Source organism: Aptenodytes patagonicus, chromosome 1 (assembly GCF_965638725.1).
Source record: "Aptenodytes patagonicus chromosome 1, bAptPat1.pri.cur, whole genome shotgun sequence".
Taxonomy (NCBI): domain Eukaryota; kingdom Metazoa; phylum Chordata; class Aves; order Sphenisciformes; family Spheniscidae; genus Aptenodytes; species Aptenodytes patagonicus.
This window is the reverse complement of record NC_134949.1, coordinates 108,213,810-108,232,478: the sequence shown is the minus strand read 5'-3', so window position 1 is coordinate 108,232,478 and position 18,669 is coordinate 108,213,810. Positions and strand designations below refer to the sequence as shown.

The following is an 18,669-nucleotide window of genomic DNA, read 5'->3' as shown; positions in this document are numbered from 1 at the left end:
TCTAGACTTCATCAACTGTTTGACAAAGAAATGAGTCCTAGCTCTTGCATGCTTTTAATTTCTTGAAGGGTAACTCCACTTCTGTAGTAGAACAAAAAGGGCAACCGTCCTATTGCAAGAGGTCAAAAACATGTGAGTTTCTTTCCCGCTTTTGTAGACACAGTGAACTAAAGAGGCATCTAGTAACTTTTGCTGTTCTACAACTATATATACTTTCTATCAAGCCATATCTTATAAATTGCTAGCTCCTTTTTGGCAAAAGGGCAGCAGTTTGTTGGTAAGATTGAGACAGTGCTGTCATCCCAACACATTGTTTTCTGGTCACACAAAAAAGCAGAACTCCATGCTATCCAAAAGCTTTCCAATCAAAATATATATGGTTCTCAGTGGAGAATTTGGATGTAAACCCATTCAGCTGTTGCTTGAACACGGATTTGGCTAAGAACATCACTGATACTTTCCTACGGTCAGATATCATATATAAATGACCCCAATTTGGCATGGCAAACTTGCACTACACTGTACTGAACAACATACATACGTATTCCCACAGTCAGACTCCCAGCCTCTTCTGCTCAGGTGTCAAGGACGAGCACCCTACTGCAGTAGGTACTCATGCTGGTTCTGTCACAGCAGAAAGGTTCATAACCAATGCACTTCTGTGCCCCCAGCCAGCTGGGGGATAAAGCCGAGGTCTCGGAGTGTATGCCTGTTTCCACAACACTACAGTAGCCATATCTTGACTGCAGTTTTCTGACGTTACTGTCAGAAATCTGTGGCCACACTTTTGCCTTGAGGCTTCCTGTAGCCTGCCCATAAAGCTATCTCATTTTCCATCACTCGCCTCTGCATTCCCTCAAATTGTCTTCTTGGTAGACCTCTTGTCATTCTCTCCCTTACGCCATCATACAAATGATCTCTCTAATCTTTTACTTTCTGAATCAGGCATCCACAGCTAGAGATGACTGGAAAATTGTGTTTCCATCCCATGGGAAATCCTGATACATTGTTTTCATTCCCAAGTCAAAACCCAATACACACCAGACAAGCAAATATCTTTGTGCAATGGTTGAGTCAGAATGTCGTATGTGTTGCAACAGGACTTTCCTTCTGGGCTGTTTAGATCACGCGCTGTTAACACCCATATTTAAATACAAGCATGCTTCTCGGTATGTGCTGAGAGGAGAGGGAAAGGCAGCCAGGGTTCACTGCGCACACAGAAACCTAAATCCTCATCTGGTATCAACTGCTGTAAAAGTAACAGGCTTCAATTATGCAGCATTAAAAATTTCATTTTAAATGTAAAATATATCAAGTGAGGACACCTGGTGCACAGAGGAAAAACCAGAACACTGTCACACTTCTAGCACAGAAAGAACAAATGCTGCCACATTCGTGAGCCGGGTGCAAGAGGCAATAGCATTTTCTTAAACACAATGCGATACGTGTGCACATTCAGACAACAGCCTGATGGTTTTCTGCACAGTTCTAACAAAACACCAATGCATCTGGATGAAAAGCTTTCATTGCAACCTGGAAACAACGTCAGTGCAACCACATTGATCAGTAGTCTGCTACTAACATGCAACAGGCAACGTAACTCACATTAAAAAAGACTCCCAAATTTAATTTTTGTTCACTTAAAGTCTTTGCACCAATGAAATATTTTGTTTTGTTTCATGTTATTCGATACTGTCAAAAGGTTTGGGGGGGTTTTTTTGCAATTTGGATAAATTATGCATGCAAAAGTTGCTTTCAATCAAAAAGTTTGAAAGTTTGAAAATTCTTTTAACTAAAAAATAAAAAGATTCTTTTTGACCAGAATTATGTACTGAATTTGACCCAAATTGCAAACAATTTTTCAGTCTCTTTCCAAAGAAAAGTAAAAGCAAAACCTCCACAATGTTTATCAGCAAATTCAGTATTCACCGATTTTGATGGATCTATAAATATTCATAAACAGAATATTGTCACATTGGAACTTGTCCCAGAGAACTATCATTTTTAAAATGCATACAAGTCTCATATATATGGGGTTTATTTGCTCAAAAGAACAGGCATTAATGAGTAAAAGTGGGGCCTTACAGAAAGAACAGAGTATATTGCTCTGTTTAAATATTCATGTATGAAACGCAGAATTTAGACTGCAATTTTTAAGGTTCACAATCCTTGAATACTCGTGCCTGTAAGCGAGAAGTAAGTCTCAAAGTAAAACCCAAAAAGGAGAAACCAAGCACAGCCGAATCAAATTCATTTAGAAGTAGCAAATGAATATTTGTAGATTGTCTTGTGTTATTTCCTTTGATGGAATTAAAATGCTTCAGTAACTACATTAAAATAAATTAAAATTTTTACTCAGCCTTGACGGCGGTGGCTGGCACAAGACCGTGCAATATGTGCGTCACTCTTCCATTAGCCTCAGCCTTCCAGCTGGGGAACGGCACCGCTCACGCTCGGATTCATCCCAATGAATGCTGAGGCTGGAGGAAAGTTACCCAGTTGTCAGCCTGGAGAAGAGCCCTCCGGCCGCAGGAGCATGGGAGATGAACAGCGGCAGTGCCAGTGTGCTCTGGTCTTCCGATACTCGCCGCCCTGGGGATGAGGAGAGAGACGTTAGCGCATGCAGCCGGTCCAGCGTGGACACCGGTCCCAGTGGCTGCCTACAGGGCGGCTCCTGCGCACCAGGGAACTGCAGAGATGTACCTGGGGCTCCCCTCCCGCTCTGTCCTCACGAGGGACCCGGATATAGTTGCAAAGAAGTGAGAACTCTCTCAGTTTAGGACCGTCCATCCCAGATAGTCCCTGTTTTCAGCTGTGCAGTTCATTAATTTCTTTTCATTGACGCTCCTGAGATCTTAACACGCAGCTGATTTGTCTCACAGACAGATGTAGCCTCTTCCTCCTTCAAAAGAGTTCAGTGAAAACAAACCACCTGGTTGTACACTCCCCTGAAAAGGATGCGACACAGTTAAAACTAGGGGAAAAAAACTGCTTTCTGACATGAAGACCAAACCGCAACCTTGAGTTGTCTGCTATTACACATCAAACACAAGCTACAAGCCTTGAGCTATGCAAAGCACCAACTTAAAATCAGATAAATGAAAGTCCAACACAACGAAAATATATTTTAACACAGTCTGAAGGAGGAAAAGGTGCAGATCATAAAGAACCAGGTATCAATCACTACATCAGTCATCACCACAACTTTTTAAAAAATAACCAATATGTCACATAGCCATTCCCATGCTTAAGTCAGCAAAATATGGCTCTGCTTTGCAGCGGAAGCACGTTTTAAAGGGTAGAGAAGACCCTGCCTCCAAAGTCGGTTCTCTGTAACACCTGGTGTCTTTGGGCCGGGGAGGGCTGGAAGGGACAGCAAGAAGAGGAAGCAGTTGCACGCAGCTGTGTCAACTCTCCCACTTCTTGTACAAGGATAAGGTAACAGTAAAGACTGACTATTCAAAGCAAGGCTACATCATTTAAAAATCCAAACCCACGCTTTTAACGGTCAGAGCCTTCATGCAGCAGCACCATCCACTACAAGGCATTCGATGTTTCCACCTTGCCACCAAGGCCTCTCCTCAAAGCCACGCTCCTCGGTCACTCAGCTCTCGGGGGAGGCATGGTTTCTGCAGGTGCGAGTCCTTGCACCCTACGCAGGGCTGGCTGTCATCTCAGGAGGCCAGCAACCTGAATACTTGCTGAATACTTGCCAACCACGCAGCAACTGACTCAGAAGCCTGCAGGCAGCCAACACCTTTTCCAAAGTGAGAGATGCTGGTTATGCCATATTTTCAATATCCCCAGGTCAGCCTCCACTTTCAGCTGTCCTTTTGAGCGTGGGAAAACTCTGGAAGCTGGCATTATCCACTGGTACCACATTTGCAGTAAATAACTGGAGCAGTTCAAATGGCAATTTAAGAGGCTCTCCCATTTCTCCTCAAAGTTTTAACACGAGCTGCTAGGCACCTGAGTTGCATGAGTTACCTGAAGAAATGTAGCAGCAGATGTGTCCGTGGGTCTGCACTCCCTGTGCACCTCAGGGGCCAGGCCATGGGTTATTTTTGTGCAGCCTGTTCACTATTTGAAGAGTTTTGCACCAGGTCTGGGAGCAGCCTGCAGTCCCCGCTCAGGGGACAGATTTGGCTCGACTGCTGCCCCAGTTTCTCCCGAGCAATGGTCCTCTCCTGGGAATTCCTCAAGTCCCTCCACTGGAAATGAAGTTACAGAATACAGGAAGACTTTGAAGGAAGACAAATCATATCAAAAGGGGCAGCAGGTAGATATTCCCAAAGCTGTTCATTCTCAGAAACTGAAAAGCTTTACAGGGAGAGGAGAGGTTGTGTTCTTGCTCTGTTCTTAGCCATCTCCTCAACCTTCTGCGGCTGGCCGCTGCAAATGCTGCTGGGCTAATGTACCTTTGGTTTGACTTTATAGCCTCCTGGTATTTTTATTCTCTGAAAGATACCCTGGCCCTGAAAACGCATCCATGAAGCCCTGTGCTAGCACAGAAGAAGATTGTTAGTGCTGTTAGCGACTGGAGGAGCTGTACCTTCATAGTGTATTTTCTTCTCAGCTCCCTGTTGGTCTTAGACTTGCTGGCATCAGTGGAAGCCACAGATAGTTTGTGGCTGTGAAATTCAACCCATCCAGTTCATGAGCTGGTTTCATTCAGTTCCAAATATGTAAAACTCTAAAGCTTTCTCTATGAAGTGGGAAATAGAGGCTAGATGGCTTTCTGAAAGAGAGGGAGAACTAGCCTAATAGGAGGAGCTCTCAAAACAATTATGAACAAGTTATACTAAACAACTGTAAAATTAGTGTTTTGGTAACATATACCTGAAGGTAAATAGGTGTGAAGCTTCTTCCAAAGCAGGGCAGAGGTTTGTGCTGCCTGTATGGTGAATGCATCAAGATATTAATATTTAGAATAATACTAATATTAACATTACAACAAAGTGGGTTTTTTCCCCCAGGGAAAAAAAAACAAAAATAAAAATGCCATACAGGAGATGAGTATTTTTTCCGTTTGGTTTTTTTTTTTTTTTTTAATCTTTAGTAGCTGTAATTCAAGAAAGCAGGCGGGCATCTCCCTTTTTCTCAGAAATATTTACCTTCTTTAACACCAGCCCATCTAGAAAATAGCTTAGTCCCATGAAGTTGTTACATGAGCCAAGTTGTACACGTCACATCTGTAGCTGCTTCGCTGCCAGCCTCTTCAGAAAGCACTGTAACCCAGTGTGGGGAGCAGAGAGTAGAGCAAAGGATGAACGAGAAGAACACCACCCCCGATAGCCTGTTCCTTTCCTTTCAGAAAGAGAGAAGACTTGACTTTACATTTTCTGTTGTATGGGAAAAAGCCTAGTCCATATACCTAACAGCTTGACTTTCCCAGGTATAAACCATCTGCGGCTCCCACCAACGTCAGCAAACATACGGGAGAAGCAGTGCTGATAATGAAGCCTTTAAAACCTGACGCTTCCAGGTTAAAATATCCAGAGGCAATTATATTGCAATTTCCAGAGACCAAGAAAAAGGATTTCTTTTTTAACTGTAGCTAATTTCTCCCTAATTGCACAGTCACTGGACCAGCATGGCCGCACTCAGCAACTTCTGCTCCTGGCCCTACAGAATCCCCTTACCACTTGTGGGTCATTAACCTCAGGGGATTTTCACTTGATCACAATACTCCAGCAACCAAATCTATCTACAACAGAGATGTTCGTGACCTTAACTACTTTAATTCCTGCCTCTTGTGGACCTACTGCACCTTGTTGCCGGTTTCCCACGAAGAACCTGGGAGCCAACAACCCACAAGTACAATTACTGCCTTCAGAGCTGTGGATAATCCAAGAAAAAGTCTCCTGTACTTTCAAAGTACAGACAGAAAAGAGATGGTTTATAGGTGGACCCTTAACTCCCAAAACACTTCAGTAAGAACCGGTACTTATCTCGGACTCCTTGGCTGAAAGTTTCCTCCCCATCTTTCAGCTGGAGGTATTGGCCTCCCACTCCATAGCCAAATGTGACGGAATTGCACCACACATCCCAAACTGCACGTAAAGAAGCTGTAAACCTCAAATAATTCCCACTTTAAAAAGAACAGAAATAGCAGAAGAACTGGTGTATAGCAGAAATAAAAAACCCCAGGTGGTCCTTCCTCACCCATCAGTCAATCTTACATGTAGCATCACTAACCATGGTTTAGGCAGTGCCAAGCAGGGGTAGAGACACAGGACTACCAGGCCCCTCTCCTTCCACTGTTCACTGCTCCTCCTCCTTCACACCCCAGGGAAGCTAATGTTCTCTGGAAGCTACAGCTTCCTTCTCCCTTGGAGAGCTGTGAACATCCTGCAAGAAGTCCCAGGACCCCCCAACAGACTCAGCTGGGAGTCAGCTACTCCAGCCTCAAGGAGCTGCATACTCGGCCCTCCTCAGACTCATCACATAGAAGTAGATTTTTTTTTTTTTTTTTTTAAGGAAGGGAAAACCTTGTCTCCTCTTCTGTATTTATACAGCAGCTAGATCAACACTTCCAAATATGAAATCCATACTGTTATCACATGGCAAAGGAGAAGGCTCAATAGTTTTCTTTTAGTGGCTTCCATTTCTGAGATCTTTACATCAAGTGGAACAGATCAGTTGTATAACAAAGCATACCTGAAAATAGAAACCCATATCTATATTGGAAAAAACTACACATCCCGCCTCTCAAATGCAAACTAAAGTTATGACACCAGTGTCAGGATGGCATTTATCACTGCCTACAATCTTTTGGTGCAGTATAATAAACCAAAGGGGATGCTTCTGCTTTACCTGTTTCCTTCCTCACCATACAGGCTTCTTTGCTGTCATAAACTCCCTTTCTTATGAGCCAGCTTAACACCTATATCTCTGTGTCACTTAGCAGTTTAGAAAAATTCTCCACAGTGGTTTCCAGTCAAACTTCTCGCCCCATTTCTTTCCTGTGCTGCAGCTGGTTAGCAGCACTTCTGGCAGATTTTATGCTCAATGCGAGGGAGTATGATGCAGAAGGGTAGAGTTGTCGGGTGAAGCCCAGTCCTACGCATGTCCTTATTCAGGTTTGTGCTGCCTGAACTGCCTGCCCTTTTTGTAGACCAGTGGTCTGCAGGTGGAAAATGTGACGTGAAGTCAGGTCAGCTCCCACAAATGTTGATGCTGTCATGGGACTGTGGGCATTGCTGGTAAGAGGACTTCATTTTCTCATCATCCCAGAGTGGCTTAAAATACAGCCCAGAGGAGAAGTTCCTGAGGACAGGGTGGCAGAGCAATGCCTGCTCCAGGCTGGGAGAACATGCACATCAGGACTTTTGGCTCCTTATTCAATGTACTAAGGTACTGTGTGAAAAGCTGAGACAAGGCACTACAAAACAAGTGAGGGAGAGGGAAATAAGATGCGAAAAAAGTCAACTAGCACGGAGCGTGCAGGAAGTGTCAGAAGGGGACTCAGAAAGCCTCCCGCTCCCCACCACAAGGCCTATGCTGCATGCATTCATGCCGCAGACCACAGACTTCTTCCCACCCCCTGCCCTCAGGCCTGCACAGCCCATGCCACAGTGCACACCTATGGATCCACTTAAAATACATGTAAAACATCTTAATTTGCTAAAAGTATCTGTGCTGTGGCTGTGTCTATGTGTGCATGTTGCTACATATATGTATATTGATAAAAATCAATATACAGAGATACAACACTGTGCACACACTTTTAGAGCTGTTGCACTTAAATGACAAGGTATCTAGGGATGCCTAACTAATGAGGTTGCGTCACTGATTATATACCATTTTCCATATAGCTCTCTTTATTAAAGTGGACCGTTTCAGTAGAGCAGCTGCCAGGGTACCATTCCCAAAAAGTCCAGCCTGCGCAGGCAGACGCAGCACTCCCTCACCACTGGCAGCCTCCCCCCTGGCCCCAGCAGCAGGCAAGCCATTAAAACTCACTCCAGCAGGGCATCCAGCCCCATGGTGTGACCCAGGCTCAGCCCCCCCACCGCCTTCCTCCTCCCTGAAGAGGGGACGCCTCCAGCCCTGGGGCCCAGAGTCAAGCAGCTATCTTCAAAATGGAGATAGGAGAGCAAAATGGTGCTGGCAGCGCTGCCTCAACAGTCTTCCTCACTCCTCTTCCTCCTCAGCTCCCTGCGTACCTCATAGCCTTCCTACACAGCAGGAAAAGTTATTTGGCCTGTTTGCAAAGCCTCCATCACTAGAAATCTGGGTTGTACATTGCTTCTACACCGTTTATTGTCAGAGCTAGTTTATGACTTCTGTAATGATAAATAGCCTCCGGCTAAAGGAATTAAAAAAATGCATCCGAAGGGGTACACCAGAGGCACCTTTGAACGATATAGGCTTCCAACAAGCCCCTTTGAACAGGATGATTTTCCCGAGTGAGGCAATGCGTGATGTAAAAGAAGATAAGTTGTGAGCGCTGACTGCAGCTTACATGGGTGTCCCTGCAACTGAACAACGCAGAAAACAACCTCATTCAAAGTCCAGATTCAATACTTTGAAGTCCAGCAGCTCTACTCAAGCAGGCTTATGTACACGTGCTACAAAACTTCTCCAAACTAGCTTTAATGCAGTTAACAAGGGCATAAGGAACCGTGATCTCATTATGCCCATAAGGGATCCTGGCTGAATGCATACTTGGACAGTTAGCTTGAAAATCAGTTTTCACTGAAAAAGACATTTGCATCTGGAAGTTTTGGACTAGCAGTCTATATTTCTTTATAGGTTCTAGAAATATGTATTTCACTATCTACTCAACCTTGTCTTTTTCCTGTTCACACGGGGCAGTTCTGAGATGGTTACCAAAAGGACTTTTGGTCTTTCCTCTGAAAAAGGTACATGGCATTGACCTGGCAAAGAACAAGAAATGGGCACTATAGGATTCTGATCAGCTCCTGAAAGAAAACCCAGCTCTGGCTACACTGTTGTCAAAGACAGGGAAAGGTCATCCTGACTTGTAAAAGAGACTTTTATTTGGGGAAATTAACATTTTACTGAAGGGCACTTACCTTGCAGAATGTCTACAGTCTTGACTATGTGTCCTCCGTAACAGTATGTACCTCTATAACAATTCTTGTCCTTAATAGACAGAATGTGTAGGTATTTCAGAGACTGGAGTTTCACTAAGCGTGTTCATGTCCCCAGTTACCATGGATATACACTCATGCTCCCTCCCTCAATATAAAATGTCTGTCTGGTGTCTTATGACTTACAGTCCTGCTGCAAGCACCTTGTGTTTATGATCTTTCAGCTCAAGCACTCACTTTCACAGTAGTTACAAAGCAAACTATTTGGAAACAGCTTCTATGCTTATACATAGCATAGAATACTGAACTTTGAAGAGTTAAAAGTCTCTGAGCTCAAGAGAAGTGTCTCTAAAATTCCTACTTCTAGTGCCTCGCAAAAACAAAAACATAATTCTCTTTAGCCTCTTTTCAGCTATTCCTTATAGTTGCCAGGAGGTGGAAACATACACCAGCCTACAAGAGAAGCCTCATGTTGATGTGTAATTGTACAGCATGCTGCCTGCTGAAGAATAGTGCTAAAAATACCTGCAGTCTGAACTGGCTCAGTGGAGCCCAAAACATAGGATCATACAATGCTCTTCCTGGGCCCCCCCACCTCCCCCTTCCCCCAGCTAGCAAGACATCTATACTGCTTGTTACTGCTTCTCAGCATCAAGGATGCCCTTTAAGCAGCTGGTTCTGTCAGATGTGACATACACGTTTATTTCAACAAGAATCCAAAATCAGGCTGCCTTTGATGGAAAGGCTCACAAAGGAGCAGCAATTGCAGCCCTTTGGAGCTGATAAACGATCAGATACCTGGCAAAGCGATGAGGAGATAAATGATCACTTGACTTATTTATTTAGAAGATACGTGTCTGCTTTGACATGCAAAACATTACACACATGCCCAAGTATGAAAAACATAGCAGAGGTCAGAAGCGCTCGTCAGACAAGCTTTAGTAACCGCAGAAACAGATACAGATGTAACCATCTTCCCTTTGTCATTTGGTACCAAATTTTAAGTCCTAAGAGAGAGCCCCTTACACAAAAGGCAAATTTCCATAAATACTTGGAAAAGGGGAGAGGGACACAACACTGTTAAAAGACTGTAGGCAAAATAGCTTTTCAAAACGTCCCACAGTTAGGGTAAAACATTGTGCCTGTTTTTGGTTTCTGCTTGCAGAACAGCGAGTTCGACACTGACTTCATTTCTGCTTCCTGTGCATCCCCCCACTTGAGCTCATACTGCTGAGAGTTGAATAAGGGCCTCAGTCTTTCTCAGAGCAAATTGAAGAGCACAGAGGACAGACTAGAAATATGTCAGAAGACATTTCAGAGGAGAGAAGAACCCAGGAAATCCTTCTTTGCATAGAGAGCTGTAGCAGAAATGGAAAACCTCCCTGCATGGGAGGCAGGTCCCAGAAAGTACAGCTGGAAAGAAACCATCTCTTCATTTCAAAGAGCACAACACTCAGAAATCTGTTGCCTCAATGAAGGCAAAACCTGGAAGAACTGACATTAGATGCGAGAGCATTTCAATTCTAGGACTAGAAAAGGCATGAAGAAATTCTTCTCTGCTTAGGAGGTAGATGGGGTTAACAGGTAAAGCGAATAATCCCAATGAACTAGTACCAGGAAGTCCAGAAATAAGTCCCCCGAAACCTTGAAGTGTGCCGTGAAACACAACACGAACCCCAGATATCCATCACATGCAATAAAATGAAGTTGTTCTTACAGCGTCTCAGGAATATTATCTTGTTTACGCAAAGCGGCTCAGACTTCACAGTGTCTTCATGATACGGGTCCTTGGGTGGAAAAAAAGACAAACACATATACACAGAATTAAAAAAAAAAAACCTACTAGTGTTCAGGAGCAAAATGTACCAATCCAAATTGATAAAACACTACCTTATTCAAAAAGCGACTAATGCAAGACCACATCTCAGAGGTTATATTGAGGGGTCATCTGGCCAAGAAGAGAGACTTTCACACATCTAAATCAACTGCCTGAGCTCAGGCTCAGTATTTAATCTGCAAGATACCTTATGTTACATTAGCACACAACTACATATTCCCAAAAGGCCATACAGGAGGCATCTGAAGTCCATATGGTCCTGTGCTCATTCGGTGCACTCTGTTTTGGCACGACCAGGAATTGGACACTGAGCCAGGTGACTTCTGTGGATGTTGGCCGGAATCTAGCTCAGCTGCACCTTCTGCAAAATCGCTCAAAACCAAAACCAGTGCAAGTTAGTTGGGATCATTTCCCCTTCCTGCCTGGGCAGTTTTAGCCCGCTAACCTCTATGGAATTTTTACAGGGGGAAAGGGGGAGTCATTAGATACAAGGGCCATGCCAGAAATCCACCTGAGACACTTGTGATTTTATAAAAATCAATCATAAGCTCTATCTTCAGAAAAGAGATACATATATACACACACACATATATATTCTTACCTTTGACATACACAATTATCCAGGATATCATGACCACAGCCCACATCTTCTCCAGCTCAGAATCCACCCTCAGAGCTTTGTTCTGTTCCAGGTCACTCTCTGTGGTATTGACAGTGCTCACACCTGATATAATGATGGCCAACATGCAAATAAAAGTCTGCAGAATTGCATCTTTCCTTACCTAAAACTTAGTGGCAAAAAGGTGACTGAAGGTGTAATTTTTATTTTATTTTTAGTCAAAATATGTTGGAGAAAACTTTAAGAAGGTAAAAGATTAATATAATCCCTACATCTTAACAAAGCTGGGAGAACAGCTTGGAAGGAATATGAGCTGGTTTCTCAGCCTGCCCCTGATCAGAATCAACCTACAAAGCTCTAGTAGCTCACCACCACCATAACCACCACATGAGAACCTCAGCTAGTTAGGCCAAATAGATATTCCCTTCTGCTGGAGGCTTGCAGCTGCAGTCACTTGGCATAAGTAGAGGACACCATACCATACGATCAGCTAAGACCTCTCTAGAAATGATTGGACAGGGGCACTGTCACTGTATATTTCAGCCCTCCCGCTCTTTCTGCACAATATTTTTTCTCTTCTAAGTAGTGAAGCAAGAGAAAAAAGATTCACCTTAATAAGAACAAAATAATTCACAGTGGTGGCTGCCGTATCTCAGGTCCCACTCTCTCTAAGCACCAATCCCCCCTGAGGTCTACATACACTACAATGAATTCAAGAGGCGGTAAGGCTAGACTGTTTGCATACACAAAGGTCTCCATTTAAGAAAATACTTAGATCTCCATGTTAGAGAAAGTAACTTTACCGCCCATGAATGCATGGCTATAAACCCAGAACAGAAGCTGGGTGAACTGGGACAGACCTGCGTCTAACCCGAGACTAACATACATTTTCCCACACTGCTTTTTCCACCCAATTCTGTTCAGCTCTGGTAACGGTGCTTGGAGTAGAAATCCCGTGGGAAACTATTCCCATCAGCTCAGAGAGATCCACAGCCAATCTAAAACAAATCCCCAACATTTTTCACACGTCAGTCTTGCATTTAGCGTGCATAGACGAAGAGGCAGAGGAGTACAAAACTTATTCCGCGTGTCACAGCGTGGCAGCAATCATTTTTAGTTTCACACCCTAGGAGGGGAGGATACATCTTCACGAACACAGTTTTTATCATGCAGAAATTTTGCTTCAGAGGCAACCATGTGATCTCCCAACTCCCTCTGCAAGAAAGCTTCTAGACACACAGAGCTTACCTGTCACATTCACTCTAATAAAGTGGCCCACAGCAGTTAGGACAGTATCCTTTATTTTGGCCCTGCATTGATAGTGGCCACTGTCTGACTGGTTGACGTTCTGAATTTTCAGAACCAGAGAGGACGTGACTTTCGCCTTGGGGTCTGAGTTTCGTGAGAGGTGCAAGCTTTCCATCTCTTTTTCAAAGCCAGTCTCGTTTTGCTGCTTTGTTTTTTTATACCAGTGAGCCTCCATTTGTGACAACTGATCCTGTTGATGCTTGATGAGGCAATTCAAATTCAGGGTCTCTCCTTCTTCCAGGTATTTTGTGGTAGATGCATAAATGATTTCCAGCATACTATGTTCTGTGGTGGAAGAGAGCAGACATTAACTGAACTGACCTTTGTGCCAGGCCAACTCCCCGTCCCTCACCATACGTCTCCATTTGTTTATGCACTGTGAAAGCAGGGGCTATCTTATGCTCCAGATGTGCACAGAGCGCCCAGGATAACAGGTACCACAATAAAAACAAGACTTTTTCCCCTCATGCGAGAAGAAGAAAAATCTGTTTCCTATCGTAGATCTTGCAGCAAAGACATTACGTGAACGGAATATTCTCTATAAGCTTTGCTGTTTTCATAAAAATGGAAGATGAGAAGAGCATCCTTTCTTCAAAAAAGAAAGCAAAAGCATCAGGGGAGAGGGATATTGGGGGGGGGGGGGGGGGGGGGCGCATTGTTTGTTTTTTTCTCTTCAACTTGAAGGGGTTTCCTTTCATCAACTATTGAACTATTCTATGGAAAGATAATATAAAAATACTAATTGGCTCAAAATACTGCTCTTTCGGGATGAAATTTCACCTCCTATCTCCCTGGGCAAAATTCAGCATGGAGAAGACAAAAGGCCGAAAAACATCATGCAGAGCATGCCCCGCTGGAAGCTTATTGCAATAGATATTCTTGCTTTCCCATAACCCCAGCAGCATCTCTTGGCCAGACCAAGTAACTCCTGAACAGGATTAAAAAAAATGCCAACAGCATGCTTTTCCTTGCCAGGGCTCCTCCTTACCTGATACCAGAATTGCCAGAGCTGCCATTTGGAACACCAGAACGGGGCTTCTTCCTCCAGCCCTAGCGAAGAACCCTGCGATCAGAGTCATCTTCTGCACTAAAAAATGGAAACAGAAGAAAAAAAAAATCATAGGCAGTTATCCATGAGTTCTCATGGTACAGAGGAGAGCTGGTATCACTTAGCTTGGTACTGCAAGCCTATCCTAGCACTTACAGAGCAGCCAAAAGTGCACAGACCTTCCCCTGAAGCGATGAGCTTGTAAATGACAAAGTAACCCTCCGCATTTAAATAAGACACAGACGTGAAAGCACGTATCTCCTTTTTAAAAGAAAAAAACAAAAAAAACAAACCAACAAGACAACAGATGCCACAAACCAGAACACCCACACACATGTACTATCTGTAAACTCAAGTTGCAGGCAACAGGCTTACTGAGGCTCAGAAGGCACTAGCTAAAACAGCTGAAAGTTGGGACTTAGACCACAATCACACAATTATTGCTGCAGTCTACAATGAATTGAACAACTGTCAACAAATTCCTAAAAGCTAGCAAAATTCCTTTGTAATTGTTTTTCCTCCTCAAGAGGGCACCTGCATCAAATTATTTGGCTAGCACAGGCAAGAGCCTGGCTCCCAGCAAACTGTCTCAGGACATTAAAATGAATGTACAGAACAACAGGCTACTGGCATCTCTTTTTCAATGTTTTAAAAAAAAAAAATCTATTCTTGTTACTAATGTTACTGTATTTGTACTCTGAGTAGGAGAATTTTGTTGTGGGCATCAGGAAAAAACAGAGAAATTCTGAAGAAAAAAAAATAATGCTTACCGCAACATCCTCCTGTTTCAGACTAGTGTTAAGAGGCTGAAGAACTTCTTTCTTTACCTCAGAATACAGATTTTCCTTTTCCCTAGAAAAACAAAGCTGTCTTTTAGAAATGTCTCTAAGTGCCAGACCAGCAAGTGGAGCTTGGCACGCTGCTGGGAAGGAAAAAAGCGAGAGTGGTTTACTTCACCTCCATTTTCCAAACGGGTAGGTGCCTTGAAAGATTCTGAGCTTAAATAAGTAACCAAAAATCAAAAGCTTTGGTTTTGTTTGCTTGGGGGTTGTTTTTTTTCCCTCTCACCTACCACCTTAGACCAAGACATGGAAGAAAGCCACGGCAGGACTTCTGGTTGTTCCACGTTCTCCAGTGCTTGTAATCCGTGTACTTGTGTGAGTTAAATGAGCTCTTTTGGGTATGCTCTGATCTTCTTGTTGGTAGGGGAGGGCAGCAAAATGGTGGGAGTAAAAATGACAACCAAGCATTTTTCTGCACTTTTCTATACTGCAAAGAAATTCCTGTGTAGGCTGTACTTGCAAGAAGTTGAATGTCTGGTTAGTTTCTGTGTTGTTTTAACTACAACATCTATTCTTTGCTTATTCTTACCTTTCAGCTCTTTACTGGCTTTCTAAAAGGGTCCCCATACACTTTCTGGTGTCAAGCTTTCAGTTATGGGTCAGCTACCCAAGACCAGGAGATTTTATTGGCTTTTACTAGCCAAGGCCAGCTGAGCTACCATTTCCTCTCTCAGATGACCCAGTAATTTTCGGACACTTAAAAGACTCAGAAGAGGTTTCATTTTCAGAGTGCAGACAAGAAGCATGAGTTCAGTTGCTCTTTTAACAGCTTTTGAGATGCGTAGAGCATAGTGGTTAATGTAAGGGGAATAATCGGAGCTGCCAGTTCACAGCCTGTGCAACTCATTAAAGCAATCAAAATCCTTGCTATTAGCAGAAAGTTCAGTGTCCCAGACACATTTACTGAAAATGTATGCTCTCTGTGCAGCAAAGCCATTAGTTTCCAGAGCTGCTTCCAAACTTCCTTAAGACAACACCCGCATCCGTGAAAGATGCTGACTTGAGAGCTCAGACACAAACATCAGCCATTCACAAAGCATGCACAATTCAGAGAGCAAAACAAGATTTATTTTTTTTTTTTCTTCCTCCTTCCACTTTCACATCTCAGGCCAATCCCAAAGCAATCACTTCAGCAGAGCAAGCAACGTGTTCTCTGAAGTCCATTCAGCATCAGGTCTGTCAGTGGAGCGCAATCCCAGTTACTCAGCCTTCACGGTGGAGCCTGTGGATACATAGTCGCGAGCAAACAAGACTGAAGGTCTCTGAGGTTTCTGCTCAGAAATAGGGCAGCGAACAGCCTTTTTATTTGAGAACGGCCTAGGGAGGCTTTAAGCCAGCACCGTGAGCTGTGCCTACATTCTCAACAGGCATCTGAGCTGACTAACATAGGAAAACACTGAGGGTGCAACGGAACACCCCCTAGCATACCCACCATCTTACTTCAAACAGGGCTTAAAAGAGGAAAAAAAAACTTATTTCAACCATACAAGGGAAAAAAAAAAAAAAAAAAAGAGATAAAAGCAAGTAGCAAAGTTCTACTTGCCGAGTAAATCTGAATACGTGCCCGTTTGTTTTAAGGCAAGTGAGATCTCCTCATATGTCTCGGCTTTAGTAAATCCATCAGATTCAATACAACAGTTAACAAATTTTCATTACAAGATGGCAAGGCAAGGACATATCAGGGCTAGGAAAAACATAGATCACAAGATCAGACAATATATTCTCTGGTGTCCTCATGTATCCTATGTATTTCCTGCTTTAGGAACCTACCTCCTCGTGAAAGGAAAAAAGAAAAAGAAAGATGCTTTCAGCTCTCATGTGTGTTTATATTAAATCAAAAGATAAAATCAGTGACAGGTTTTTAGCTATTGAAATCCTGATATTTTCATCCTGCTTTGTTTAACTAAAAAAAAAGGCAACATGGGAGAAATACATACCCTAAAAAAATGTGTCCTGAGGCTGCTTTGGACTATCACCTTCACGTATACATACCCATGATAATGAAAGAAAAATTTCAAATAAGGCAAACTCCAGGATTTGTCTTAGCGGTATGCAAATCATATTCAGATAGCAAGAGAGAAAGTAAAGTTCAGTTTCACCTAAATCACCTGTTACAAATGAAAAACAGTATAGTCACGAGGAAAAACATATACAGAAGATAACCAAGTCAGAGCAAGCAGTTCACAGCAACTGATCTATAAAACTAGATAACACCATATACTGTATTTGCAACAGAGGTTGCAAAAATGCATTTCAGAGGACCTACCAAGTTTTCCAAGAACCAAATCCTGACAGCTCCAGCTTTCAGCTCTGTAAATGAGATGGTGGGAAAGCCTGGTCCTCCTCCAATCTGCGAAGAAGGATGTATCCTCTAGGTGGTCTGGAACTGCTCTTTCACCACTTTGGACACCAGTGCACCAGGAACAGGCATGACACAGCTGCGCACCAGACGCTCTGGATTTCTAATAGTCCTGCTTGTAATCGGTACTAGATACTTGTCTTTGCCCTGATCATATGGGAGGACTGCATTTTGGATGCACTGGTCTACAACTCAGTGATGACCAAAAGGCACGCTTTTACCCTCCCGCTTTACCTCAGTTTAAGACCTAGTTTGCTGGGTTTGCTTTTGTAGAAAACCACTTCATCATTATACATCTTATACATTGGCTTCTATAAATGACAGATGGGCTGTCATTTTTACTTTCTTATACCTCGAATAAAAAAATGAAAAAACAAACCATCGAAACCCGAGAGTTCTATACTGAATTAAAACATAAGGCTTTTTTCCATAGTGATCATTATTTTTATTAATCATGCTGTGAAGCAATTCAGAACTAATTTTGAAGAGAACACAAAGAGCTTACAAATTTTGTACCTCAAGATTTATGTATTCTGTAACTGTAAAGAGAAGAGGTCCAGGTACTGATTAGTGAAAAGATGCACCCTTTTTTGTTTTTTAAAAATCAAAATAATAAAATTAATAACGTCGATCAAATAACACAAAAGCAAGCAAACCTTGAGAAATCAACGCTCTGCTGTTATCTAAGCTGATTAAATATGCAACTTCACAGTTTTACAGTGAATCAACAGACTAACATAGTCAAGCGATCAAACCCTCAAACTAATATAACAGATTATCACCACTCACAAAGTTAACCCTAGGAGAATTTAAGACAATGACAACATCCTTCAGTTTCAATTCCCTTACTTAATATAAATGCCTACCTGATACAAGTGTCCATTAGCTACTTTTTCCTTACACCTTACTGTCACAAAACACAATTACGGAGGGTTCTTTTTCCATCATCCTCTTCTTCAAAAGGACACAGTGGGCTTTAAAGAAGGTATGAGAGTTAAATCACATAGGAGCAGCTTAAAATACAATGTGTTAATGAACACAAGAGAATCTGACTCAGTGACAAGTTGTGGTTTAAGTTTAGGAAATCATTAAAGGAGACTGTTGGGAATCTCTCATGTGCACAGACAAATGAAAGCCAAGACGTAACAGTACAACTCTCCCCTCCCCAGCAAAGGCAAAACAAAAAGCACAAGAGCGTAGAATAAACTACTTCTGCTTAACTTTTGGGGATCTTGTCATTGGCTATATGGACTCGAATACTGCGGAGCTTACTGCCACACACACGAGTTTCATTCAGCCTTATGCTGACTTCCCCAGTGACATAAATCTTTAAATTCTTCCTCCTCTGGATGACCTGCCCAAGGAAACTGCTTAACGTAACTTCAGCTATGACTGCGGATAACAGAGTTTTTCTTTTTCCTTCTCTGGTCTTTACTTCTTGAGAAGGCATGTCCTGCTTGCTCCAGTTCAGCACTTCAGGATCGCTTAGTTTTTTAGGCCCAGATATAGTCATGTCACTCAGGGTGATCTTCAAGACAGGCAACGAGCTAAGATGTAGATGGGTATTTCCTAGAAAGTTTGAGTGTCATCTTCCAGC

General features: G+C 42.9%; 1 protein-coding gene across 2 annotated transcripts; it reads right to left on the bottom strand.

The window, feature by feature from the left end:
- Positions 1 to 2,907: 2,907 nt before the first annotated feature.
- Positions 2,908 to 18,044, bottom strand: LOC143166845 (CD160 antigen-like). 2 transcript variants are annotated; one of them, XR_012996460.1, is made up of 8 exons: positions 17,939 to 18,044; positions 16,980 to 17,063; positions 14,642 to 14,723; positions 13,812 to 13,910; positions 12,764 to 13,108; positions 11,498 to 11,620; positions 10,777 to 10,846; positions 2,908 to 2,948 (listed from the first exon to the last, which is right to left on the bottom strand). XR_012996460.1 is itself a non-coding variant. In XM_076351644.1 (7 exons), exons 4-7 carry the CDS (start codon positions 13,900 to 13,902, stop codon positions 10,833 to 10,835), a joined length of 573 nt encoding a protein of 190 aa, XP_076207759.1. In that variant the 5' UTR covers positions 13,903 to 13,910; positions 14,642 to 14,723; positions 16,980 to 17,063; positions 17,939 to 18,044; the 3' UTR covers positions 9,876 to 10,832. The 2 variants fall into 2 exon arrangements, 1 of the variants encoding a protein (XP_076207759.1); XM_076351644.1 differs by lacking the exon at positions 2,908 to 2,948 and having other exon boundaries at positions 9,876 to 10,846.
- Between the last annotated feature and the right edge of the window lie 625 nt (positions 18,045 to 18,669).